This window comes from Thalassophryne amazonica, chromosome 11 (genome assembly GCF_902500255.1).
Source record: "Thalassophryne amazonica chromosome 11, fThaAma1.1, whole genome shotgun sequence".
Lineage (NCBI taxonomy): Eukaryota > Metazoa > Chordata > Actinopteri > Batrachoidiformes > Batrachoididae > Thalassophryne > Thalassophryne amazonica.
In genome coordinates this window covers 89,859,032-89,886,579 of record NC_047113.1, presented here as the reverse complement: position 1 = coordinate 89,886,579, position 27,548 = coordinate 89,859,032, and the positions used below count along the sequence as shown (strand labels likewise).

Here is a 27,548-nt window from a genome sequence, read left to right as displayed (position 1 = left end):
AAGCATCCAGTATGCAATGGAGGGAGAAGCTAACACTGAAAGCTACACACAAAATGAAAAAAACAAAACAAAACATGATTCATTCAGGATTTTCAAGTTCAAATCTAACAAATTAATCAAAAACACCAGAGAGAAATATATACACAGGAGGAACACGCACACAAAATGAAACAGTTAGCAGGAAGCTAACTACAGCATTTGACAAGTTTCAACATGGCCAGAGCTGCTCAACTTCATGTCCAGTTGCTAATTCACACTGCAAGCACAACATTCTTAATTAACGCCAATGTCTGAAATACTCAGCACACCCCCACACCGAATCAAGCCCATTATTTTTTCTTTTTTTGCCTTTCCTCTACTTGCACGTTCATCTGTCACATCTTATAAAAAAAAAAAAAGGACAAAATTTACAACTGCGGCCTTTAAACGACAACAGTGAGGTGGGAGAAATTGAACAAAACCCGCGCATTACAACTACCTTTTTAAATTAGTCATTTGTACAATATAGCCACAGAGAAGACTGTCAATATTCACATTGGAGAAAAAAAAAAAAGTATTTTCTATATTTAGTGGAAAATGAAAATATCCATCATAACCAACACCCTCTGCTGTATTCTTCACCAACCAAAAACACCCTCCAGTCCAGCTATGATAACTTGTTCAACAAAATCAACCTACAAACCAACGACAATCAAATCAGGTCTCAACCAAAAGACGTGACTCATTCCACTTTTTCAAATTATGCTGGACATCAAAGGCACTTCACTTCTTATCATCCATATCAACTAGGTATATACGTATATATATATATACACACTGGTTTGTTTAGTTTACAGTGAGAGCTTCACAGACGAGGGAAATTCAAAACGCCCGGACTTTGCTCAACTGAGTAGCGATAAATTCGGAAAATAACCCACTCGAAACCATTATTTATGGGTAGAAACGCTTTTTAAACGAGTTTCACACTGGGTGTTCCAGGTTGGAGACGCACCAACAACAGGTAACACTTTCATATCAGTTGATGACAGCATGGCAAACGTGTTAGCTTATTTGTTGCAGCTGCTTGGATGTTTATTTGATAAAACTGCTCTAAAATGTTATCAAGTTAATTGTGTCCTATTATCTGTGCAAAATCACACATATTCAAAGAGCAAATATGGGTTGGGGCTGGACTTTAGTCCGAGCGCCCTCTGGTGGCCATTATTGGCCGATGAAAACATCACCGAGTTTAAATACAAATACATATATTTGATCACTTTTCAAGTCAGTTCCGACTTTAATTTCATCAAAGGCAAAGTCGACTGATTTCTTCACGCCCTCAATCTTCATTGTGTTAGCATTAATGAGCTTCTCCATAGCATCAAAGTGGGAATTGATTAAGTTTGAGAGAACACCAATGATCTCTTTGTCGCGTGCAGACTTGGCCTCACCTTCAAAAAGGGCTTTCTTGCAGGCAGGTTCTTTGCACGGGGTAGCTACGGGTGAAATAGGCAAGGGTGGAAACTCTTCCTCTCCCAGCTGCATGTTTTGGTCGTCGGTCATTTTGGAGTAATCGTGTCCCGCGTCCACGATGCTGTTTCTAGTAACCGGGTTCTTACTTTCTTTCGGTCCTCTTTTCCTGTCTCTAGAAAACATTGCATGGTACATCAAGCAAATAAGCACGGGAAATCGTGAAAAGCGTTCAGGGTATATCAGCAGTGATCCCTCACCCTCTGTCCTCATCACTCATCTTTCTGTCTTCTCTCTCTTTCAGGTGACGGCTGCAGAGGGACACCTGAACGCATCATTGATGCTGAAGGACATGGCTGTGACTGGAGAGAGTCTATCAGCAACGAGGCAGCGCTGCCTGCAGACCCTCCAGAACATCACCACAGCAAACTCTCACTTTGTCCCCATCATGTCTCTGCAGACGATGGACCATCACATGAAACACACACACTCATCTTCAACCACTTAGTCCAATCAAGGGTTGTGGGGGGCTGAAGCCTATCCCAGCAATCATAGAGCGCGAGGCAGGGTACACCCAGAACAGGACGCCAGTCTGTCGCAGGGCCACAAACAGACATTAACACACATTAACACCCACTCGCACACCTATGGACAATTTAAAGATATCAATCGACCTAACCCACATGGCTTGGGATGTGGGAGGAAACCGGAGCACCCGGAGGAAACCCACGCAAACACAGGGAGAACATGCAAACTCCACACAGACAGACCACAGGCGGGAAGTGAACCCATGACCTTCTCGCTGTGAGGCAACAGTACTAACCACTAATCCACTGTCACATGAAACAAAGATTAAATCATAGAGGCTGAGAGATCGTTTTACTTTGACTGCTGCTGCACCAGTCACAGCTTCATGGCAGAGATACACTCTGAAAAAGAAACTGAAGAAGCTTTTAACTCCTTCAGAGTTTTTATGGTTTGTTAATTTGTTTTTTTTTTTTCCCTCACTGGTCAGATTTAGAGGACAGAGCACGGAGTGACGGGAAATGTGCAGGACGGCCAGATGAAGCCTTGAAGCTTTCCATCCACTTGTTCCAAAAAAACAACAGCGTCAATAACAGAAATAAAAAAAAAAACCTTCATTTGATTTTGTGTGGTTCATTCATTGTTTTTGATTCATGTGTGGTTTATGGTAATAAAGGTCTGTCCATGTCAAAAAACTCATCAGTATGATGTCCGTCAATGTTTAAATGAATTCAATAGGACACAAGATGTTTCTGTTCAAACTGTTGCAGCATTTTCAAAAGATGGGACAGTGATTTTGCTGACTTTATTCATTTTTTATTAAAAATGTGTTTTCCACTGTGCTTGGACCCAGTCAGTTTCTTTTTGGAAATAACCTCTCTGGCTTTGGAGAAAACCCTTTCACATGATGTGGGGATCTGCGGTGCTTTATTTATGTTCATAGGCCTCCGATATCATCAGTGACATCACTCACCCTAAAAGAAGCAAGCCTCAATACGAGCTTCATAGAAGACCTTCTGGATTTCTCGATACACACTTTGAGGTCTCGGCAAAGTACGTCTCATCGCTACAGGTCAGTCGGGGGGGTCACAGAGGACCAGGGCTGGATTCTGGAGGACGGCCCAGAGACATCAGGAGGGCAGCCGGGTCACCACTGTCATACAGACTTCAAATGCACCCTGAAAACCATGTTCACTCACTCACTCACTCTCACACACACACACACACACACACACACACACACACACACACACACACACACACACACACACACACACACACACACACTGAACTTTAGAAAACTGCAGGGTGGGAAAAAAAAAAAGTGAAACTTGTTTTTTCAATGGTGTTTCACATTCACATCTGTGCAGACGTATAGATGGATTTTTTTTTTCATTGTGACATTTAATAACAGTGCTCTGACAAGATTACATCATACAAAATACAAAACAGATACAGAATGACATAAAAAACAGAGTTCCACCTGTTCATCTCTATTTGTGTATGTTTCAACTGTACATCACAACTGTAGCTCCTACAGTGCTTTACATAGTATTCATGAATACTAACACTGAAATGACATGATTTTAGATATTAATACAGTAATATTGGAACATGAATCAATTTAAAGGTGTTGTGCAATAAAACAAGTTTCTCTAAACATAATACTGATAAGTCAGACACTGAAAGCAGAGACAGAAACTGACATTCATTCATAAAAAGGGATCAAATTACATAAGTAACTGAAACGGTTACTTTTTCCCTGCACTGGTAGCAAATATGTTGATGAGTGGGTGAGTGAGTTTTTCCCTGTCAGCTTATGAGATGTACACAATAACTCAAAAACAATAAATGCTGTGGTCTTGTACGTCTCTAATTTCACAGGCCATATAATGAGGAGAAACTGATTAAAATATGTTTAACTTTGATGCAACAGATCAAAAGAGCAACTTTGTTTAGTCCAGTGGTTCCCAATCCTGGTTTTTGGGACCCAAAGTATTGCACATTTTCCAGGGACAAATGGAAAATGTGCAGTACTCTGATACTAAATGTTTATTATCATTGCAGGTTGTACAATGAAACTTTGTTGGAGCAACTTGGTTTACAACATAAAAATAAAATAAAAATGTAAAATATATTCAGGGGACCAGGATTAGGAAAAACTGCTGTCATTTATACTATAACCCATCTGCCACCTGCTGGATGCAGTGGCCACGGTCATGTGAGCTGACAAGCAAACACAGGGATGCTGATATTTGAGTGACCCCAAATAAAGACCGAACACCATTTTGTTATTTGCCATAGTAGTTCACAAACTCTTTGCATGGAGCCTCTTTGCAATCTGAAACATGTCAGAACCTTCAACCAGCTTCACCTCTGCAGCCCTCAACAGTCTGACAAATACTGCAAGAATAAATCAGCTCCGACTGCAGAATGGAACACGTGGAATCACACAGTTTACCAGGAAAAAATAATCAGAGGTCACTCAGTTTAAAGTTGGTCCACAGATTTTTGAGTCCTTCTGATGAAACAAACAAACTGATGCTGTCTGATGTCACAGTCACACTTTGAATATGATGATAACAAATCACACCGTCCAGTGTAGCTTCTTTTTTGTTGTTGTTGTTGCTGCTCTGTAAGACTTGAGTCACCCCTCGGTGATAAATAAAGTTTTCTTTATTCTCCTGTGAATCTGCATGTTGATTTGGCACATTTGTTTACACTGGATGCCTTCCTGATGCAGCTCCACATGTACAAGAAAAATTGGTTTGAACCATCGACCTCATTTGAAGACACGCAAACTTAACAGCTTACAGAGACTTTATGTGTTTTTGGTAACAGATTGATCATAGGACAAGAATCATTAAGTAACGAATATAAATGACAAAAAGTAACTTTTAGTTTACAAAATATAGATTTCATTGTTTAATAAACGATTATTCTATTTCCCATAAAAGCTTTTGTAAAATCCCCTCAGTCGTTTTTTATCTTGTTGCTGGAGTGACGTCTGGAGGAAAGTTGTGTATTTTGGCAGCTGCTCGGTTGTTCAAATACCCAGATGACAACATGTGAAACAGACTGAAGAAGGACTCATGTTCTCACAAAAACAAAGTAATGACACGTAATAACTGGAGTTCAGCAGCAGCTGGTCCAGGATCAGACCACTTCCATCATCACACCAGAGCTACAGTGCATGTGAGCGGGTTCTTTAAAAAAGAAAAGAAAAAGAGAATGCTTCATCATCGATTCCAGTGGAGCTGAATGAGGTCAAATCTAAACAGACGGTTATGGCCTCACGAGTTGACAGATGAGGAATGAATCAAATCAAGTGCAGCTAAAACTGAAAAAAAACAACAAACCATAAAAACAAAAAACGATTTGGAGGTAATAAAATAAAAAATCCAAACACATATTGTTAAATCAAGCGTGAATACAGGGAGATTCTGCTCAATCCAGATTCAGACACACAACACAGACAGCAACAGGAATCATGGCGCCCCCTGCTGGGACAGATGACACACGGCTCCAGATCACCACAGCGCTCAGATGAGATAATCCTCCAGGAGGTTTTCAGAAGTGACGGCGACACTGTGAGCTGTAGTGAATTAAAGATGCTTTTGCTGACTTTCAAATCCAGATATGTGTGTCAGTGCAGCTGAAGGAGTCGCAGTCCAGATGTCAGTCGTCCAGATGTGTTCAAGCATGTTGTTTGAGATCACCGGACATTCAGATGGAAAAGGATTCTCCAGACAGACAGGCCAGCGAGTTCCACTTCTCCTGAAGGTCAGAGGCTGAGCACAGGAACAAAGGCATCCAGACAAACCCAAAACCTTGTGCCCAGACAGCAGCAGCCGATGACAGAGTGAGACGTCTGACTTCACCAGTTGAAGAGCGAGTTCTGTCCAAGAGTCATGAAGTAGATCTGACTGCTGCCTCCTGACTGCACCGAGGCAAAGAACACCTGCAAACACAACGTACTAAATTTAGGGAACAAACTGAAGAATCACAACCACATTACTTCACCATAACTATTCCAAAACGGTAGATTTTGGGTGATCTATGACCTCGCATTAATAATCTATCAGCCAAACAGAGGGGCTAATGCTAGCAGAGTTTATTTATGGCTGAACAAACAGATGTGGAAAATTTCTGATCCAACAAGACCAAGCACACTGAATACGTCTGGCCAATCCGTCAACGCTTCCCAATCCATCGGATTCGTTTCCAACGCGTCTGACGCATCCGACGCGTGATGTCAGATGCGTCACTTCGGAAGCGACAAGGGGGTGGAGATTGCCACGTCACACTCTGGCTGTTTCCACAACCTGGAAAAAGTTCAGCGATCGCCATCTTGAATTTGGGTCGTCTGAACCACAAAAAAGCTTTAAAAAACAGCAGTAGAACGATTCTCCCATCACCCTGCTGGGAGAAGCTTTTTTTCAGCTACTTTTTTGGCATGACGCCGACCGAGGGAGGACTGATGACTTGGTGGGATATCGATCGAACTGAGACAGTGGGCCGACCCGCACGGAGAAGCCGGCCTTCAGGCATCATTCCTGGGCAGACCGAGGCAGGCAGCCGGGGTGATGGAGCAAACCCACTCAGTCCGAAATCTCCCACTTTTTGGATATATGCAAAGTCCCAGTTTGCCCAACGGAGTTTAGTTCTGTTCTAGTTCTTTTTTCCCCCTTTTTTTTAATATATAAACTGTTCAGTGTTTCTTTATATTTAAAAAAATATTTTTATTTGTCCCAATCAGGAACATTTGCTGTGCAGACAACCAATCTTCCATTGATGAGCTGAACACCACAATGTCCAGTCAAAAGAAAACATCTCTGCTCTTCAGCAACACCACCAGAGTTCAAAGCTGCAGAAGAGACCTTCATCTGGTCCTGAGAATCCAACATAACATCACCTGCTTCTAAATAAAAGGCTCTTTCAACAGCAACTATTTTATTATTTTTTAAAAAGCTGTTTCATTTTATATTTTAACAATAAATGAACGCATCATTAAAAATGTCCATGAATCAAAGTCAAAAGAAATTTGCACAGGTAGAAGCTCCCCACTTATTGCGCTCAAATTCACTCTGTCCTGATAACATTAAAGGCAATTACATATTTTGGCGAAATTACAAGTTGAAATGACTATAAAAAAATTCATCATGAGGTTTATGTCACAGAAATCCTACTTTACAATCACACTGCAGTCATTGATAAATTATTTCCTGTTGCATTTATAATAAACATTTGTATTTATTTACAGTGTCTGTTTTTCTGGTTAAAATGACATATAAATAACCTACCAGACTTAAAAAAATGAACAAATTTCCATGTTATTTTATTCGTCTAAAAATAAATGTCCAAGGTTCCTTGTGTTAAACAAGAAATTATCTAATCTGAAATAACAGGTGATTTTAATTTACTGATGAAAGGTTTTTAAAGAACCTTTCATTGATTTACTTAGCTATTTTAAGTACAAGTGTTCTAAACTTTTTTTTAACAGTAATCAGAAATTCTGAGGCAACAACAACAACAAAAAACATTTCCAAGGATTTTTCTTCAGAAAACTGCTCTATAAATGAGCAGTCCTGTCACACGTTTGTTTTGTACAGATCAGTGGTTTCTGCACCGATCCGTTCTGTACAGATCAGTGGTTTCTGCACCAATCCGTTTTGTAGAGCTTAGTGGTTTCTACACCGATCCATTTTGTAGAGATCAGTGGTTTCTGCCACTAGTCTTCCGTGTTTCGGCCCGACGCGTCATTCCTATTGGACAACGCGAAGGTACATCACAGCTCAGAGCGTCGAAAGTTGGATTGGATTGAACTTTGACTGCATCAGCCTGCCGACAAGCGGCAATGCGCGCTCCCATCAGAAGAGTCGGTTTAGCTCGGCTTTTGACGCAACGCATCTGACGCATCTAAAAAGCAACTCGTCTCATTGAAAATAATGCTTTTTAGACCGATTTCTGATGCATTTGATGCGTCTGATGTATTCAGTGTGAAAGGCCCTTTAAGGCTATGAAATTGGGCTATTAGTAAAAAAAAAAAAAAAAGTAGAAAAGGGGGTGTTCACAATAATAGTAGTGTGGCATTCAGTCAGTGAGTTTGTCAATTTTGTGGAACAAACAGGTGTGAATCAGGTGTCCCCTATTTAAGGATGAAGCCAGCACCTGTTGAACATGCTTTTCTCTTTGAAAGCCTGAGGAAAATGGGATGTTCAAGACATTGTTCAGAAGAACAGCGTAGTTTGATTAAAACGTTGATTGGAAAGGGGAAAATTTATACGCAGGTGCAAAAAATTATAGGCTGTTCATCTACAATGATCTCCAATGCTTTAAAATGGACAAAAAAAAAAAAAAAAACAGACGCGTGGATGAAAACGGAAAACAACCATCAAAATGGACAGAAGAATAACCAGAATGGCAAAGGCTCACCCACTGATCAGCTCCAGGATGATCAAAGACAGTCTGGAGTTACCTGTAAGTGCTGTGACAGAAGACGCCTGTGTGAAGCTAATTTATTTGCAAGAATCCTGTTATGTGTTGGGGGGGTTTGGCTGGCCAAGATACTGTTTGTGTGTTTTGTGTGCACTCCAGGTGGTTTGTGGGGGTGTGTCTGAAGCTGTGATGATGGATGAAGCGTCTCTCACCCTCCACTGTCATCACGCCAACCCCATGCACCTGATGAGCAGTTCATGTGCAGATCTAAAGGACTACCAGCTGAAGAGGATGCACCTGATGAGCAGTTCACGTGCAGAGCTAAAGGACTACCAGCTGAAGTGGATATCCTAATGATGTACTACATTTAAGCCATGACTGCTCTGTGTAAGGTGCTGTGGACTCAACCTTGTTGCCGCTGTGAGACGGTCGTTTGTCTAACACTGTGACGCCGAGGATCGCTCCAGGTTTGACGCACCGTGCCTGTTAAGGAGATGGGTGAGGGACACACTCCATCAGCACACCTCAGAGGTAACTAAAGCTTTAAATGACTTTGAGTAATAAACAGTAGTAATTTGGCGTCTTGCACGCAGCAATATTTGAGCTACTCTGATAGTTGTGTAAATTCGCTCTTCACAGCTGTGGTGTGCGGACTGATGGTCCTCCACGGGCTGTGAGAGCCGTCTCTTTAATTGAGTCTGAATTAGAACCTGAATGTGTTTGCTGATGGTGTGAACCCTAAACAGTATTTGTGTGAACAGTGTGGACTTACCTCACCTCTCATCCTTAACAGGCGCTGTCTGACTCATTAACCACCTGGGGGGTGCCGGCGGGAATTCCTGGGTCCAGAGCATTCGGGCTCCAATCCCCTTGGGCGCTGGGAAGAGCGCGCCGTCCTCCACCCAACCAGGCCGTTAATGTATATATTTGCACTTGAAATAAATCTGTTATGTTCTTTGGAACCGCTCTCTGTTTATTTAGCGCTGGGTCCTTGTCAGACGCTGGTTAGCTCCTCTAACCCGCGTCCCAACATAACAAATCCCCCGCAAAGTCGCTCTGTTAAATAAAAGACGTGCAGAAGAGGTTACAATTTGCCAAAGAACACATCAACTGGCCTAAAGAGAAATGGAGGAATATTTTGTGGACTGATGAGAGTAAAACTGTTCTTTTTGGGTCCAAGGGCCGCAGACAGTTTGTGAGACGACCCCCAAACTCTGAATTCAACCCACATGTTTCTCCTACTATGGTGTTGGGCCTATATATCGCATACCAGGTATTATGGATCCGTTTGGATATGTCAAAATACTTGAAGAAGTCATGTTGCCTGATGCTGAAGAGGACATGCTCTTGAAATGGGTGTTTCAACAAGACAATGACTCCAAGCACACTAGTAAACGAGCAAAATCTTGGTTCCAAACCAACAAAATTAATGCCTCGCAGATGTGAAGAAATCATGAAAAACTGTGGTTATACGAGGTCTGTCAATAAAGTATAGGTCCTTTTTATTTTTTTCAAAAACTATATGGATTTCATTCATATGTTTTTACGTCAGACATGCTTGAACCCTCGTGCACATGCGTGAGTTTTTCCACGCCTGTCGGTGACGTCATTCGCCTGTGAGCACTCCTTGTGGGAGGAGTCGTCCAGCCCCTCGTCGGAATTCCTTTGTCTGAGAAGTTGCTGAGAGACTGGTTTGATCAAAATTTTTTCTAAACCTGTGAGACACGTCGAAGTGGACACGGTTTGAAAAATTAAGCTGGTTTTCGGTGAAAATTTTAACGGCTGATGAGAGATTTTGAGGTGATACTGTTGCTTTAAGGACTTCCCACGGAGCGAGACATCGTGCAGCACTCCCAGGCGCCGTCGTCAGCCTGTTTCAAGCTGAAAACCTCCACATTTCAGGCTCTATTGATCCAGGACGTCGTGAGAGAACAGAGAAGTTTCAGAAGAAGTCGGTTTCAGCATTTTATCCGGATATTCCACTGTTAAAGGAGATTTTTTTAATGAAAGACATGCGGGCGGATTGCAGCATCGGCTCGCAGCCGCCGCGACGCTCCGCCACAGGAAAAACACCTCCGTTGGAAGCCTTAAGGACAAGTTGGAACATGTCCAGCTGTTAAACAATTTCTCATATACTCACACCACTGAAAGCCATCAAAAGCCGCCTGGATTTTACAAATGGTTATCAACACGGAGGTGTTTTTCCTGTGCCGCCGCACCGCGCCGGCTGCGTCCCGACGCGCGGACCCGTCCGCACATCTTTCATTAAAAAAATCTCCTTTAACAGTGGAATATCCGGATAAAATGCTGAAACCGACTTCTTCTGAAACTTCTCTGTTCTCTCACGACGTCCTGGATCAATAGAGCCTGAAATGTGGAGGTTTTCAGCTTGAAACAGGCTGACGACTGTGCCTGGGAGCGCTGCACGACGTCTCGCTCCGTGAGAAGTCCTTAAAGCGACAGTATCACCTCAAAATCTCTCAGCCGTTAAAATTTTCACCAAAAAACAGCTTAATTTTTTGAACGGTGTCCACTTCGATGTGTCTCACAGGTTTAGAAAAAATTTTGATCAAACAAAGTGCCAGTCTCTCAGCAACTTCTCACACAAAGGAATTCCGATGAGGGGCTGGACGACTCCTCCCACAAGGAGTGCTCACAGGCGAATGACGTCACCGACAGGCGTGGAAAAACTCACGCATGCGCACGAGGGTTCAAGCATGTCTGACGTAAAATCATATGAATGAAATCCATATAGTTTTTGAAAAAAATAAAAAGGACCTATACTTTATTGACAGCCCTCGTATAACTATATACTAGTTTAGTGATTCACAGGATTGCTAAAAAAAAGCAGTTTGAACATAATAGTTTTGAGTTTGTAGCGTCAACAGCAGATGCTACTATTATTGTGAACACCCCCTTTTCTACTTTTTTTTTTTACTAATAGCCCAATTTCATAGCCTTAAGAGTGTGCATATCATGAATGCTTGGTTGGATTTGTGAGAATCTACTGAATCTACTGGTACCTTGTTTCCCATGTAACAATAAGAAATATACTCAAAACCTGGATTAATCTTTTTAGTCACATAGCACTACTATTATTCTGAACACTACTGTATGAAACTATACTGTGAAAGATTGGAGACAAAAATGAGGACCTGACATTCCTCGTGGGAGACATACAGGAGCTGCTGTGGGAGCACGTCAGATGATCAGTGAGGAACAGCCACTTCTGGAAGTGGCAGAGAGTCTGGCAGCCCCTCTGCTGTGCAATCTGGACTCATCCTTTTAATTTCTTTTGTACTGATGAGCACAATGAGAATAAGTTCAATAATTTATTGTTTTATCTTTGTGAATTCGCAGATGGAAAGGTGGCCGTTCCAGGTTTTGCAAATACGGCCACAGAAAAATCTTTACAGAATCAAAAGTTGGCTTTATTTTCCACACTTAAAGAACCAACTCTCCAGACATTTCTAAGGCAGCAATGTCTTAAACTGAATTACTTGAACTTAAACTGACGCACATTAGTGGAAATACCCTGGATCTGGTTCTCGCACGTGGTATTGCTGTCACGAATATTGACATCATGCCTCTTACATCAGTGGTGTCTGATCACTCACTTATTAGGTTTACAGTTTCGCTGCCGTGTTTAGTGGAACAACAGCCTTATATATCAATACAGCGATGCATCAACTCCTCAACTAAGACTGAACTCAAAGCTAACTGCCTGATGTCTTAGCTTCACATTTGACAAACACCCAGTCAGTAGACAGACTTGTGGATAGTTTAAACTCAGTGCTCAAAACTACACTTGACATGATTGCACCACCTGTGTTAAAACTGCGCTCCCCCAAATCACAGTCACCGTGGTTCAATGATTATCTGCGTGACCTCAAGCATAAAGCAAGAGGTCTAGAATGGAAATGGCGTCGTTCAAAATTAGAAGTATTTCACCTAGTGTGGCGTGATGCTATCTTAGACTATAAGCATGCATTATTGGCTACAAAGCGGACTTACTACTCTGATTTGATCAACAAAAACAAGCATAACTCAAAGTTCTTGTTTGACATGGTGGCAACACTTGCATGGACAACCAGCTGTAGTTCGCTCTCCTTTTACAGCACAAGATTTCCTGGATTACTTTGGGAAGAAAATACAGTAGAAGACATCAGGTAAAACATATCCCGGCATGCCTTAATCCAACCACTACACCCTGCTATTGATGTGGGCGCCACTACTGAGGTATTACCTAGATTTACAGAATTTGACAGTATCTCACTAGGCATGCTGACAAAACTCAATGTCAACAAAAAGCAGAACCTGTTTATTTGATCCTATACTAACAAAACTGTTTAAGGACCTATGGCCCACTCTTGGACCGACTGTGCTGGAAATAATTAATCTTTCTTTAACTTCTGGATCTGTTCCTAAATATTTCAAATCTGCAGTGATTAAACCATTACTTAAGAAACCTAATCTTGACCCTAGTGTATTGACAAACTATCGGCCGATATCAAATCTATCATTTTTCTCTAAAATTCTGGAAAAAGCGGTGTCACGGCAGCTTGTAGACTATCTTACTGAGAATAATCTCTTTGAGCCACTGCAGTCTGCTTTTAGAAAATATCATTCCACAGAGTAGGCTCTCACTAAAGTGGTGAATGATCTTCTGCTTACAATGGATTCGGACACCACTACAGTTCTGTTGCTGTTAGATCTCAGTGCTGCATTTGATACAGTGGATCATCATATTCTACTTGATAGGCTGGAAAATCATTTTGGGATTACTGGAAGTGCCCTTGCATGGCTGACGTCATACTTGACCAGTCATTCTCACTGTGTTTTGTACAGTAACACAACCTCTAACCTTAGTGACATGAAATTTGGGGTTCCACAGGGGTCTGTCTTAGGCCCCCTGCTTTTCTCCCTTTATATAGCACCCCTTGGGCACATACTGCGGCGTTTTGGGATTACCTTTCACTGCTATGCAGATGATACTCAGTTATACATGCCAATAACTGCTGGTAATCTCATTCACATAAAATCCTTAGAAGATTGCCTTGCAGCAGTGAGAACTTGGATGTCTAGAAACTTCCTACTTTTAAACTCTGATAAGACTGAAATGATGGTTCTTGGTCCAGTGAGACATCGGCATCAATTTGACCGGTTAATGCTCAGCCTCGGCTCGTGTGTCATACATCACACTGACAAAGTGAGGAACCTTGGGGTAATTTTTGATCCTTCGTTGTCCTTTGGCCTCCACATTAGAAATATTACTAGGACTGCTTTCTTCCACCTGCGAAATATAGCAAAGCTTTGTCCCATCCTGTCTATGGCTGATGCTGAGACCCTGATCCATGCATTTATCTCTTCTAGATGGGACTACTGCAATGTTCTATTTTCTGGTTTACCGCAGTCTAACATTAGGGGTCTCCAATTGTTTCAAAATGCTGCAGCCAGACTTTTGACACGAAGCAGAAAGTGCGACCACATTACACCCATTTTGGCATCCCTTCACTGGCTTCCTGTCCCAGTGAGATCAGATTTTAAGGTTCTGCTACTAACCTATAAAATTATTCATGGACTGGCACCCTCCTACCTAGCTGACCTAATTAAACCTTACGTACCGGCCCGGGCTTTACGTTCTCAGGGTGCAGGACTACTTTGTGTCCCTAAGGTGAATAAGAAGTCTGCGGGTCACAGAGCTTTCTCTTATCGTGCCCCTGTTCTGTGGAATGATCTCCCTGCGTCAATAAAACAGTCAGATTCTGTGGAGACTTTCAACTCCAGACTTAAGACACACTTATTTTCCCTTTCATATGGCTAGTATACTGGTACAGTTTTATTTTACACTTTTTACTCTTTTAATTCATTTTAATAGTAATTGGAGCGGGCCGCAGCCTCAACTTTACCTAAATTCTGGGTCTTTTAGTGAAGTTTAGGGCTAGTGGCTGGTGATCGATCACCTTAGTATTTCTCTGTTTTTCTTGTTGTTTAATGCTGACAAATTATACAGTGTTTCTTGTCTTTCTGATGCTTGATTCTGTTTTTTCTCTCTGTTTAAGGTGCAGCTCCATCCAGAGATGGGAGTTGTGTTCGTGTTGGTGATCCTCCTGTCCTGTGCGCCAATAGCATTTCTTGTATATTCGTCCGTGAATTGTTCTGTAATTTATGTTTGTAGCATGGCCCAAGCAGAGGGTCACCTCTTTGAGTCTGGTCTGCTTGAGGTTTCTTCCTCAGAGGGAGTTTTTCCTTACCACTGTTGCTCTGGGGGTTGGTAAGGTTAGACCTTACCTGTGTGAAGCGCTTTGAGGCAACTCTGTTGTGATTTGGCACTATATAAATTAAAATAAGTTGAAGTTTATGTTGAATGACTGTGTTATCACTTGGTGGTACAAAGCACCAAAAGTTCTAACTTCCCTTCCTGCAAAGTGACCAATCTTTCAAAAATTTCCTGGCTGAATTTATGATGCCTCAGGAGAACTTGAGCAAACAATGCCAATGGATCAAAGACACTTGCTCCACACTGTTGTAGTCAACACCAGTTCAAACAGAAACTATTTTAATGAAACCTGTCCAATTGAGAAAATCCACACAACAACAGCACACTCTCTACAGATAACATCACAATCAACACAGAGCCTCAACCAGCCAGGTAGCCAAAAGGTCAGAGGTCATAAAAACGCTCAACACAGCGATGGAACCACAGTCCTACCTTGAGGAAGAACACAGTCCCTTCGATATGTGAATATACTTCTTTTAACAAAAGACAGAAATTGTGATTTCTTTTCCTGTTGTTATAGTTAACCAAAGACAAAATCTGGATTCCAATTTAATCTTTTACATGTTTTTCATGTGATATTCAGGCTGGGATCCAGACTGGTTTGGATCCAGACAGATTTTTTTTTTTTTTTTTTTTTTACACATTGTTCGTCATCGGTTAAAAAAAAAAAAAATCTTGAATAATCCTGAATAGTGCCGAATGTGTCCCCGCGGAGAGCACAGCTTTTGATTTGATCCCACAATGCACCACGCAGGTGTACACAGGAAAATTCAAACTGGATCAAACAAACATAGCGTCAGTCCAGTTGAGTCAATGATCATGGCATCCAGGAAAAAAGTTGTGCAAGGAAAATTGGGCGCTTATTTCAGCAAGAAATGATGAGTGGTTTATAAATAGTGTTCAGACAATAGTGTGTTTGAAAGACATTCTATGATTGAAATTACATTTTCATTGGTTTTTCGACCTCTCTGCACCCGACCCCCATGGCCCCCTCTGCAGGTGGTGAACCCACAGGAGTGTGGGCCCACGTCGCTCTTTCGGGCTGAGCCCGGCCGGGCCCCATGGGCTAAGTGCCCGACCACCAGGCGCTCGCACGCCTCGCTGGAGAGGTGTTCCGGGCACGTCCCATTGGGAGGAGGCCCCGGGGAAGACCCAGGACACGCTGGAGGGACTACATCTCTTGGCTGGCTTGGGAACGCCTTGGGGTTCCCCCGGAGGAGCTGGGGGAGGTGTGTGTGGATCGGGATGTCTGGGCGGCTTTGCTTGAGCTGCTGCCCCCACGACCCGACTCTGGATAAAGCGGAAGAAAATGGATGGATGGATGGTTTTTCGACCATACACGTCAACCTATACCAGGGGTGGGCAACGAGGGCCGAGACACTGCATGTTTTCCTTGCAACCAATCACCTCAGCAGGTGGGTTGCTGATGAGCTTCTCCCTTGAACATAAACACCTGGTTGTCAATGAAATCACCTGCTGAAACACCTGACCATTAATGAAATCACCTGCTGAGATGATTGGTAGCAAGGAAAACCTGCAGTGCTTCGGCCCTTCATGGCACATGATTGCCCACCCCTGACCTATACGGATTGTCCGTAAATTATACAGATTTTTCCGAGTTTCAGAGTCATACGGACGTACAAATAAAGTCGTATATTCAGGGTTTTCTTGATAATGATAACAATGATCATTTGTGAACCCAAAAATTACCACTAAATTCCAACCAGGTGTTTATCCTTAGTGCCTCGTTCTTCTCTTTTTCCTTCCATTTCACATCTCATCATCAACAGATTGTTTCAGCAATTAAACTCACTTATCTTCAACTGCTCAGCAATAAAACTATGAATCATTATTCATATGCTCAAAATCTCAGTCACCTGTGTTTATACCTGTACAGATGTCAATAAATCTTTAAATATTACTCTGGCTGTGTTGTTCTTGTGTCCACTGGAAGACAGATGATTAATCAATCATATCCAGAACTTGTGATTTTCAGATCAAAGACTGATTAATATTGAACGTAATATTATTTTTCCTGCTTCTAAGCAGGTGGTGCCCATTTTGAGGTATTCAATTAAATTCGGATTTAATTAAATATTCTTTTAACTTATATATGCTACAGTGGTCAATGCAGAAAAGTGAGAAGGGCATCTACATCTATGTAGGCACTCCTCCTTGTGCGCCACTGGAGAGGCGAGTGGATCTGCTGGGACAGCACTGATGATACGGAGCCAGGGGGTCACTCAGCTGGACGATCTGCCATTGTTGTGTGTGTTGTCACCACACAAACCATTTATTATTATTACTACTATTATTTATTTATTATTATTTCATTTTATTGTTGTTTACAGTGCTTTTTTCTGTGCCTACAGTCTGGGGTATTTCCACAGCCTCTTCACACAGTAACAGTATTATAGCAGTATAACAACAGGACACAGACATCCTGAGTGCTTTGTTCCTAAAGTGTTATGTCAGTGAGATACCATTCTCAAAAAGTCTGCCTGTGACCTTGACAAGTTAAAAAAAAAAAAAAAAATCAAGGACAAGATGTGACCCCTGGATTATTTATCACTCACTCATTTCTTTTCAGAGACTTTAGTGTGTGAAGAATTCACGGGTGTGTTTTGTGTTTCCACTTTAAGCTCAATAACTGAGCGTTATCTGCAGACACACTGTGCACGTGCAGAGCGGTACTGCTACCTTGTCATTCCGCTCACACAGGAACTTGAGCTTCTGGGCTTTTTTGTGCATAAAGACGCCTTCGAGGTTCCCCGTGTTTGCCGACCTCAGTTCAATGGCCTTTTCCCCCCAACCCATCACCTGGTTAGTCTGAAGGTAGGCTGCACAAGATGACAAATAAACAAACACATAAAATGAAATCAAATAAAGACAGCAACATGTGTAAAGCTTTTCCCCAGACAGAACATATAGTAAAGCAGATAACAGAATATTTACAGAGGAATCTTTCAAATGGTGAAACAAACACTAATTTGGCACACATACTCCTTGTTGGATAGTTTTCAAAATGATTGGAGCATTTTTAAATTTTGGCCCCCAGTGTAATTCATCAATTGACCCATACCTGACTGCCTATTGAAAATTTAGGTGGGTAACGTGCTTTTACAAAAGAGTAATGTCTAAGGAGTATGTGTGCCAATTTTGGTGCTTGTTTCCAGATATGAACAATTATTACAGTTATCTGCTCCACTAATATACTGTATGTTTGAATAATGAACGAACACACACACACACACACACACACACACACACACACACACACACACACACACACACACACACACACACACACACACACACACACACACACACACACACACACACACACACACACACACACAGTGAATAAAGTGTTTCATGAAGAATAGCTGAGTTCTGCCTCATTTATTCAAATCAGCACTAAAATTAGCATATTTGTATGAGTCGTTATATTTATGTCTCCATATGCGTAATGTGAACATACAGTCTTGTCCAGCATTCTTGAATAATGACTCCGGGAGAAATCACAATCCTCATGCAAATATATGCACCAAACGACATCAAAATGTAATCACCTCGTCTTCTCCTCAGGAGCTACCCACAATGTCCCTACACTGCAGCAGGACATACAACAAAAACCCTTCTCTTTCCACACACTGGACCTGAAATGACTGCGTGTGTTTGTGATTCATTTTCAGTTTGCTTTCATGTGTTTGCAAGCAGTGAAAGTTTGTATGTGTGTGAATGAAACGTACCAACTGATGCAGGCATCTCCCCCCACTGTAGCACCGTATCCTTGGTGATGCGACCATACGTGTCGATGTACACGCCCTCATCTTCGTAGCAAACCAGAACCTCTGTTCCCGCGCTGTTTGGCAGGATGATGATGGCGTGGGGATGAATGGAACCCTGGATCTGTCAAAAATATGCATATATTAAAATCGCTTCACAACCATACAAAGTCACTGAAGTCATTTTACAGTGTATTATTTAATTTGTTGCAAAACTTCATCACCTTCCAATCCTCTGAACATAAAACACAAGCGTGATAACAAAACTGTGTGCAGGATCAAATCCAAGACTTCACAGTACAGGAATTTAAAATGGACTCCGTAATCTAACTGTAAATGTGCTGTGCATGAGATTAAAGATCTTTCAGCCTGAAGGAGATGTTAGCTTTTTCTCACTGATTCTGAGTTACTCAAGTAGAACATTTCAAAATTATCACAAAGGACACCCTGAAGAAAAAAAAAAATCCTGTAACTACTTAACTTTAAAGCTTCTTTTTCCTGCTCATCTGCTTTTGACAACAGCACATACTGCAGGAATTCACATTGATGCACCTTTGGACTAAGAAAACAGCAAAAATAGTGACAAACGTCAATGTCAGTTTGTACAGGGGTCAAAAGTTAAAGTTGCTCCTATACTGGCAAAAAGTGATGCAAATTATTGGTTGAGCTAATAGGATTAATAAATGGAATAGTTTTGGACATGGTGAAAGCTCAGTTTCCAAAGCAAAGGTCAAATAAGGTCAACATCATTAGATTGTACAATAGATTCAATTTTATTCATATCGCACCAATTCACAGCATAAGTTGCTCCGAGATGCTCTACATGAGTAAGGTCAATCCTCACCAAGCCCCTGAGAAATCACACAGGCAACAGTTGTAAGGAAAAACTCCCTCTGGCGTTTTTTTGAGGAAGAAACCTCAAGCAGACCAGACTCAGAGGGGTGACCCACTGTTGAGGCCAGCGGTGGCCAAGTTCGGTCGTCGAGAGCTACCTTCCTGACACTCTTAAGCCTGGTTCACGCGACAGGATTTTAAAATTATCTTTAGGTTTCCAAAACCTGAGAGACCACACAGGTGAAGATAACAAATCATGGATCTAACAGGATTGGTCGTATAGTGTGTGGTGTTCAGCCACATGGTAAGGACAACACCACCACACATGAACAGATTTCACACATGAGCATTTACAGTTCAGATAGGAAATCTCGCAAAATCTCTCGAGATTAAACGTGACTTCAGAGTAAACAAACGGAGGTACTTTGTTGACTATTTAAAACAGAGGGAAAAAAACGATACAAAAAGAAAAAGAAAAGGTGTTCTTTAAAGGAGTGGAGACAGCGCGACCACCGGACATTCTGGTAAGTCAGAACAGCTGTTTTGATTTTATTTTCCGTTCCGTACGTTCGTCACCTCGCTTTCTGATTGGCTGCACGTCACATTCAGCAGGCTGCATGCTCGTTTTAGTCGGAAGACACAACACACACAGCGATATCGGGCCAAAAAAATCCAACATGTTGAATATCCCCGATTTGCGATCGGAGCGCTCCTGACACCCTTCAGAGCACATCAGAGTGATCTTAACACACCACACACGGCAAGAATATCTGATAAGATTATCTTTAGCGTCATCACGATTGTCGGGGCGTCCTTAAGATTGTCGGAAGGGGAAAATCGGGTCCGATATCGGCCTAATTATCCTGCCGTGTGAACCCGGCCTTAGTTGTCTCCCTGCTCCAACACACCTGAATCCATTGAAAGGCTTGTTAGCAGACTTTTAATGAGCCTTTCATTGGATTCAGGTGTGTTGGAGCAGGGAGACAACTAAGAGTGTCAGGAAGGTAGCTCTCGAGGACCGAACTTTCCCACCCCTGGTTTAGGCCATGCTAATGTTAACAGAGACAAAATAAAGTACAAACAAAGAGTCATCAAACATGCATAACAAAATCAAGTGGAAAGCGCAACTGTAGTCCTCGACAGTGTCCATCTGTGCAAGAGTCATGGGTAAGTATGCATCTGGACCTTCAACATATGACGTGTTACCTCATAACAAGAAAACTAAGCATGACTGATGGCACAAACTGTTCCTTTTAAAACCCTATTAACACACCCAATAATTGTATCACATTTTACCAAAATCGGAGAAACTTTAAATTTTGACCCCTGTACAACCTGAAATTGATCGTTGTCACCATTTTGTGCTGTTTTTACCCCATACCATTCCGTCACAGTTAGTCCAAACTACACCTTTTTGAAAGCTTTATGATGGAATCTTTATATAATGTGGTAATAGTTTTCAATATGATTGGAGCATTTTTAAATTTTGACCCCTGTGTAATTCTTAATTGACCCCTACCTGGCTACAGCTAAGACCCTGGGATGGCCTTCATACGAGGTCTGTTACAAAAGTATTGGAACTTTTTATTTTTTTCAAAAACTATATGGATTTGAATCACGTGCGATTACATCAGACAAGCTTGAACCCTCGTGGGCATGCAAGAGTTTTTTTTTCACGCCTGTTGGTTACGTTATTCGCCTGTGGGCAGGCTTTGAGTGAGGAGTGGTCCACCCCTCCCGTCGGAATCTCTTTGTCTGAGAACTTCCTGAGAGACTGACGCTTTGCTTGATCAAAATTTTTTCAAAGACTGAGGCACATCGAAGTGGACATCATTCGAGAAATTCAGCTGGTTTTCTGTGAAAATTTTAACGGCTGATGAGAGATTATGGACTGTTGCTGTCACTTTAAGGACTGCTCATGGAGCGGGACGTCGCGATGCGCCCTGAGCAGCCGCTGTCTGCCTGTTTCGAGCTGAAAGCTTCCAAATTTAAGCCTCTGTTGACCCAGGATGTCGTGACAGAACAGAGAATTTTTAGAAGAGGTCGGGATCAGCAGTTTATCCGGACATTCCACTGTTAAAAGAGATTTTGTAATGAAAGAAAGTGCGGACGGGTCCGCGCGTCGGGACGCAGCCGGCACCGCCACAGGAAAAACACCTCCGTTGGAAGCCTTAAGGACAAGTTGGAACATGTCCAGCTGTTAAACAATTTCTCAGATACTCACTCAACTGAAAGCCATCAAAAGCCGCCTGGTTTTTACAAATGGTTATCAACACGGAGGTGTTTTTCCTGTGCTGCCGCACCGCGCCGGCTGCGTCCCGACACGCGGACCCGTCCGCACGTCTTTCATTAATAAAACCTCCTTTAACAGTGGAATGTCCGGATAAACTGCTGATCCCGACCTCTTCTGAAAGTTCTCTGTTCTGTCACGAAGTCCTAGGTCAACAGAGGCTTAAATTTGGAAGTTTTCAGCTGGAAACAGGCAGACAGCGGCGGCTCAGGGCGCGTTGCGACGTCCCGCTCCGTGGGCAGTCCTTAAAGTGACAGCTATAGTCCATAATCTCTCATCAGCCGTTAAAATTTTCACAGAAAACCAGCTGAATTTCTCGAATGATGTCCACTTCGATGTGCCTCACAGTCTTTGAAAAAATTTTGATCAAGCAAAGCGTCAGTCTCTCAGGAAGTTCTCAGACAAAGAGATTCCGATGGGAGGGGTGGACCACTCCTCACTCAAAGCCTGCCCACAGGCGAATGACGTAACCGACAGGCGTGAAAAAACTCAAGGTTGTCTGATGTAATCGCACGTGATTCAAATCCATACAGTTTTTGAAAAAAATAAAAAGGTACGTTAGTTTTATCACAGACCTCGTATATTTTTGTGTAGTTGATGGTACACTGAAGCTGGATTGTAATTGTTGTTTAATCCCCTTAGGTGGTACAGAAAACCTGCTTGTCCCACAGACTAAGAAAAAGAAAAGCAGCAGCAGTCTGTTGCTATGATACAAAATGCACATATTCTTAATGGTGTGACTCATATGAGAACAATATATACAGAGAAGAAGGGAAAAGAATTGTATTTAAAAAGAAATCAATCAATCAATCAACTTTTTTCTTGTATAGCGCCAAATCACAACAAACAGTTGCCCCAAGGCGCTCCACATTGCAAGGCAAGGCCATACAATAATTATGAAACACAGTCTACGTCTAAAGCAACATAACCAAGGGATGGTCCAGGGTCACCCGATCCAGCCCTAACTATAAGCCTTAGCGAAAAGGAAAGTTTTAAGCCTAATCTTAAAAGTAGAGAGGGTATCTGTCTCCCTGATCTGAATTGGGAGCTGGTTCCACAGGAGAGGAGCCTGAAAGCTGAAGGCTCTGCCTCCCATTCTACTCTTACAAACCCTAGGAACTACAAGTAAGCCCGCAGTCTGAGAGCGAAGCGCTCTAATGGGGTAATATGGTACTATGAGGTCCCTAAGATAAGATGGGACCTGATTATTCAAAACCTTATAAGTAAGAAGAAGAATTTTAAATTCTATTCTAGCATTAACAGGAAGCCAATGAAGGGAGGCCAACACGGGTGAGATATGCTCTCTCCTGAAACAAAATGATTGTAGATTAACAAATTGCTCATGAACAAAAGCAGACAGGTAAGATTTTAAAATGCTCCAGAATCTGCAGAAGGAAACAAAAACTACATGATTCATTGATTGTTTGGTTCTTTTAGCTCCACCTTAGATATAAACCTTAATCTGATCACTCCCACATGGTGACAGGAGCTTTTAGCCACACTGTCTTGTTCAGATGTGAAACTGAGTACCTTAACGTTTGAGTTCTGAACTTGTTTCATCTGAGACTGAGTACAGAAGTGCATTACATTCATTGGATTAAAAATTAAATAACTTAGTCCCCTGCACTTCCATACTTCCAATCCGTCAGTAAAGACAAGCATGAGAATTCCCAAGTCATAATCGAAAATTGGCCGATTTGTAACAGCCGACGGTGCATTGTGATCGCACACAAAGTGTGGATTTTCCCCAAAGGTGTTCCTAGATGAACGAAATTCCTCCAGGGAAGCGGGGCACAGGGCACCCAGACTGACATGTGCCTGGCCTATTTTTTTTTTCCCCATCCAGTGAATGCAATGCGCTTCCATAATAGAGAATCCAGTCTTCCAGGAAAACAAAGCAGTTGCTCATTTCTCTGACACCGTTGTCACTTTCACCTTCAGCAATGGCTTTGCACACATGGGTATGTTGGCCTGAACATGAACTCTTACGATTTTTTATCATTGGCAAAAACACTTTTCCTGGAAGTTTATTTAAATGGGGCAGGGCTTTGAAAAGGTAATCTAATGAACAACTGTCATTCAACTGGTCATTAACAAATACTCATCATGCAAAAGCTATCAGCTCTGCCTGACAATGACACACTGAAGCGTCTTCAATGTGAAATCACATCAAGATGAAGTTATTTCATCTTTTTCCTGAAGCATGAAAATCTTTCTGTTAATAAAGTCTTCTGCAAATCAACGATTTGTGTGTTTCATACATTACCAGAGTGTGTGCCACCACAATCCTGAGCACCAGAACAGGCATCCACAGATGCAGCGCGATCCTAATCCTCTGCCTCGGAATCACCATAGTTCACAGGCAACAACAGCAGTTGTGTGCAGGCGCATGTGTGTGACAGTGCATGAAAGGTGCACAGTCTGCATGAGTGTATGTGTGTGTGTGTGAAAGAGTCTGTTAAAGTGACGGCAAAGGTGTGTGCAGGTGGGTCAGAGTACCTTATTCAAAGATAAAAAAAAATAACAATAATAATAAAAATCCAGGTGGGTGGGATCAAAACTGTAAATGTGTGTTTGTGTGGGTGAGTGCGTGTATGTGTGTGAGAGAGAGAGAGAAGAAGAAAGTAAAAGAGCGAGCGAGCACGGCTGGAGCGCTGTAATATGGCAGCAGGATCATAAGGCACCGGTGTAGTCAGCAGCAATGTGCAGTCGCTTAATATACCAGAGAAAAAACAAAAAGAGGTGCAAGAGTGGGTCACAGGAAGGATGTATTTTTAGACTCTCTCTCTCTCTCTCTCACACACACACACACACACACACACACACACACACACACACACACACACACACACACACACACACACACACACACACACACACACACACACACAGTGGGAGCTGGCACAAAATTAACTAACATCTCCAGTACAAAAGCTTTGGGGTCTTGATTACACAAATATATGGAACAGGAACTCCACTCTTGGTTCTCTTGGCAGGGTGCGCCACTGAGGATTTTCCAAAAATATGATTTGGATCACATTTTGTTTAGTCTATCAACTAAATCTGTGCCCATTATTTCACAGTAGTGTAGCAAAGACAGTATGTCAAAATTCATAAGTGACAGATTTGGGTACAATTCCATTTTTGATTGACCTTTGTTGACAATCTTGAAGTAATGGGTGGGACACCAAAAATGTAAACGAGTGGGTAAGCTTGTCCATCCCACCCAGGTTGTGCAGAAACTCAGTAACAACAAATTGTATCATCTTGTACCTCAGCAAATTAAAAACAGGATGACATGATTACTTTGCAGTGAACTTTGATATACCAGATAAATCCCAAAAGCAAATTTGTTTTGACTGTATAATGCCCCATAGATGTTTCTTCTGCACCCTTCAAGTTCGTGTCAGTGAACAAGTGGAGTTAAACTATCACCCACCAGCAGAAACATGACGTCCAGTAAATGGAGACACTCGAGATGAAATATATAACATAATGGGAAAGCAAAACCAGAATTCAACAACAAATGGACCATGTGAATATGAATGTCTCAAATGTTTTGTTATAACTGCAAAGAACTCTGAAAACTGTTCTTAACAATTTTGGAACATTTGAAACGGCCATATTTTAAGAATGCTCTGGAGCCTGCATGAAAAGGAATAGATATCACAATAAGCCAGATGTCACAATATGAGCCACAACATAAAACAGAATGGTAACATAAAACCTTCTTGTAGTGAAAGTGGCTAACTACAAATGACACTGGGTACAGTAGTGTTCACAGTAATAGTAGTGCTATGTGACTAAAAACATTAATCCAGGTTTTGAGTATATTTCTTATTGTTACATGGGAAACAAGGTACCAGAAGATTCTCACGACACGAACAAGACCAAGCATTCATGATATGCACACAAAGTAGAAAAGGGGGTGTTCACAATGATAGTAGCATCTGCTGTTGATGCTACAAACTCAAAACATGTTCACTGTTCATGTTCAAAACATGCTCATTATGTTCAAACTGCTTTTTTAGCAATCCTGTGAATCACTAAACTAGTATTTAGTTGTATAACCACAGTTTTTCTTGATTTCTTCACATCTGCGAGGCATTAATTTTGTTGGTTTGGAACCAAGATTTTGCTCGTTTACTAGTGTGCTTGGGGTCATTGTCTTGTTGAAACACCCATTTCAAGGGCATGTCCTCTTCAGCATAAGGCAACATGACCTCTTCAAGTATTATGACATATTAAAACTGATCCATGATACCTGGTATGCGATATTTAGGCCCAACACCACAGTAGGAGTAACATGCCCATATCATGATGCTTGCACCACCATGCTTCACTGTCTTCACTGTGAACTGTCGCTTGAATTTAGAGTTTGGGGGTCGTCTCACAAACTGTCTGCGGCCCTTGGGCCCAAAAAGAACAATTTTACTCTCATCAGTCCACAAAATATTCCTCCATTTCTCTTTAGGCCAGTTGATGTGTTCTTTGACAAACTGTAACCTCTTCTGCACGTCTTATTTAACAGAGGGACTTTGCGGGGGATTCTTGCAAATAAATTAGCTTCACACAGGTGTCTTCTAACTGTCACAGCACTTACAGGTAACTCCAGACTGTCTTTGATCATCCTGGAGCTGATCAATGGGTGAGCCTTTGCCATTCTGGTTATTCTTCTATCCATTTTGATGGTTGTTTTCCATTTTCTTCCACGCGTCTCTGGTTTTTTTTTTTGTGTCCATTTTAAAGCATTGGAGATCATTGTAGATGAACAGCCTATAATTTTTTGCACCTGCGTATAAGTTTTCTCCTCTCCAATCAAGTTTTTAATCAAACTACGCTGTTCTCCTGAACAATGTCTTGAACGTCCCAAATTCCTCAGGCTTTCAAAGAGAAAAGCATGTTCAATAGGTACTGGCTTCATCCTTAAATAGGGGACACCTGATTCACACCTGTTTGTTCCACAAAACTGATGAACTCACTGACTGAATTCCACACTACTATTATTGTGAACACCCCCTTTTCTACTTTTTTTACTAATAGCCCAATTTCATAGCCTTAAGAGTGTGCATATCATGAATGCTTGGTCTTGTTGGATTTGTGAGAATCTACTGGTACCTTGTTTCCCATGTACCAATAAGAAATACTCAAAACCTGGATTAATCTTTTTAGTCACATAGCACTACTATTATTCTGAACACTACTGTACGTACCCCCATCTATTGCACAGGAGTAGGGATGGGTATTGATAAGATTTTATCGATATCAATACCATTATCAATTCCGCTTATCGATTTGATTCTTTATCGATACTTCTTGTGGATTTTCTGTGCACTAAAAGTAGGCTTTACAGGTTTTCTATGTCAACAACATTTTATTGTCTTAAAGTAAATAAATATGAAATTGGTCACTGGATCCTTAAACTCTGTACATAATAAACTCTACATGGTGGATCCTTGATAGAAATAAACAAAATCTGTCATTTTTGTCAAAAGCATTTCCTTTCAGACATTATTGGCATGAAAGACTTTCCACACCTCTGAGCTGAGCTCTTGCAGCCAGGCAACACAGGCTGCACTGCACGTCAGGATGTAATTCATTAAAAACGCAGGACATCTCACTTTGGGAGGAAAAAACATTTTAGTCGATTGTAGTTTATTGTTTGTATTACAACGTTTTGAAAGAGGTGTCATTTTATTTAAAGTGGAAATTTGTTTTGAAATTAATAATTCCGACCGGACTCTGTCTTGGCAGAGAGCAGCGCAGCGTTTGGAGCTGTGCCAACGGAACGGAGGACAATTCTCATTTCTTGACTGCGACAAGAGTCGCATTTAGTGACTTTAATCCACAAAAAGTGACTCACAATTGACATTTTAATGGCTTTGAGAGGGGTTAAGAAGTGGACTTGCCACTTCTGAAGAGCAGCAAATCAAAGAACCAGCGA

The 27,548-nt window shown here is 41.7% G+C and overlaps 1 protein-coding gene and 1 long non-coding RNA gene across 4 annotated transcripts in view; one reads left to right on the top strand and one right to left on the bottom strand.

The window, feature by feature from the left end:
• Nucleotides 1-226: 226 nt before the first annotated feature.
• LOC117521001 lies at nucleotides 227-24,584 on the top strand. The gene is made up of 5 exons (XR_004563846.1): nucleotides 227-365; nucleotides 8,904-8,910; nucleotides 15,131-15,140; nucleotides 15,487-15,491; nucleotides 24,574-24,584. It is a non-coding gene; the product is annotated as an uncharacterized LOC117521001 (long non-coding RNA).
• Nucleotides 4,955-27,548, bottom strand: part of si:zfos-2326c3.2 (misshapen-like kinase 1) — a 249,878-nt gene continuing 227,284 nt past the window's right edge. For all 3 annotated transcript variants that reach the window (XM_034182332.1, XM_034182330.1, XM_034182331.1), the window contains 3 exons: nucleotides 18,445-18,604; nucleotides 17,393-17,532; nucleotides 4,955-5,935 (listed from right to left, as the gene is read on the bottom strand). In XM_034182332.1, coding sequence (XP_034038223.1) covers nucleotides 5,852-5,935; nucleotides 17,393-17,532; nucleotides 18,445-18,604 — 384 coding nt within the window. In that variant the 3' untranslated portion in view covers nucleotides 4,955-5,851. The remainder of the gene's footprint in view (nucleotides 5,936-17,392; nucleotides 17,533-18,444; nucleotides 18,605-27,548) is intronic.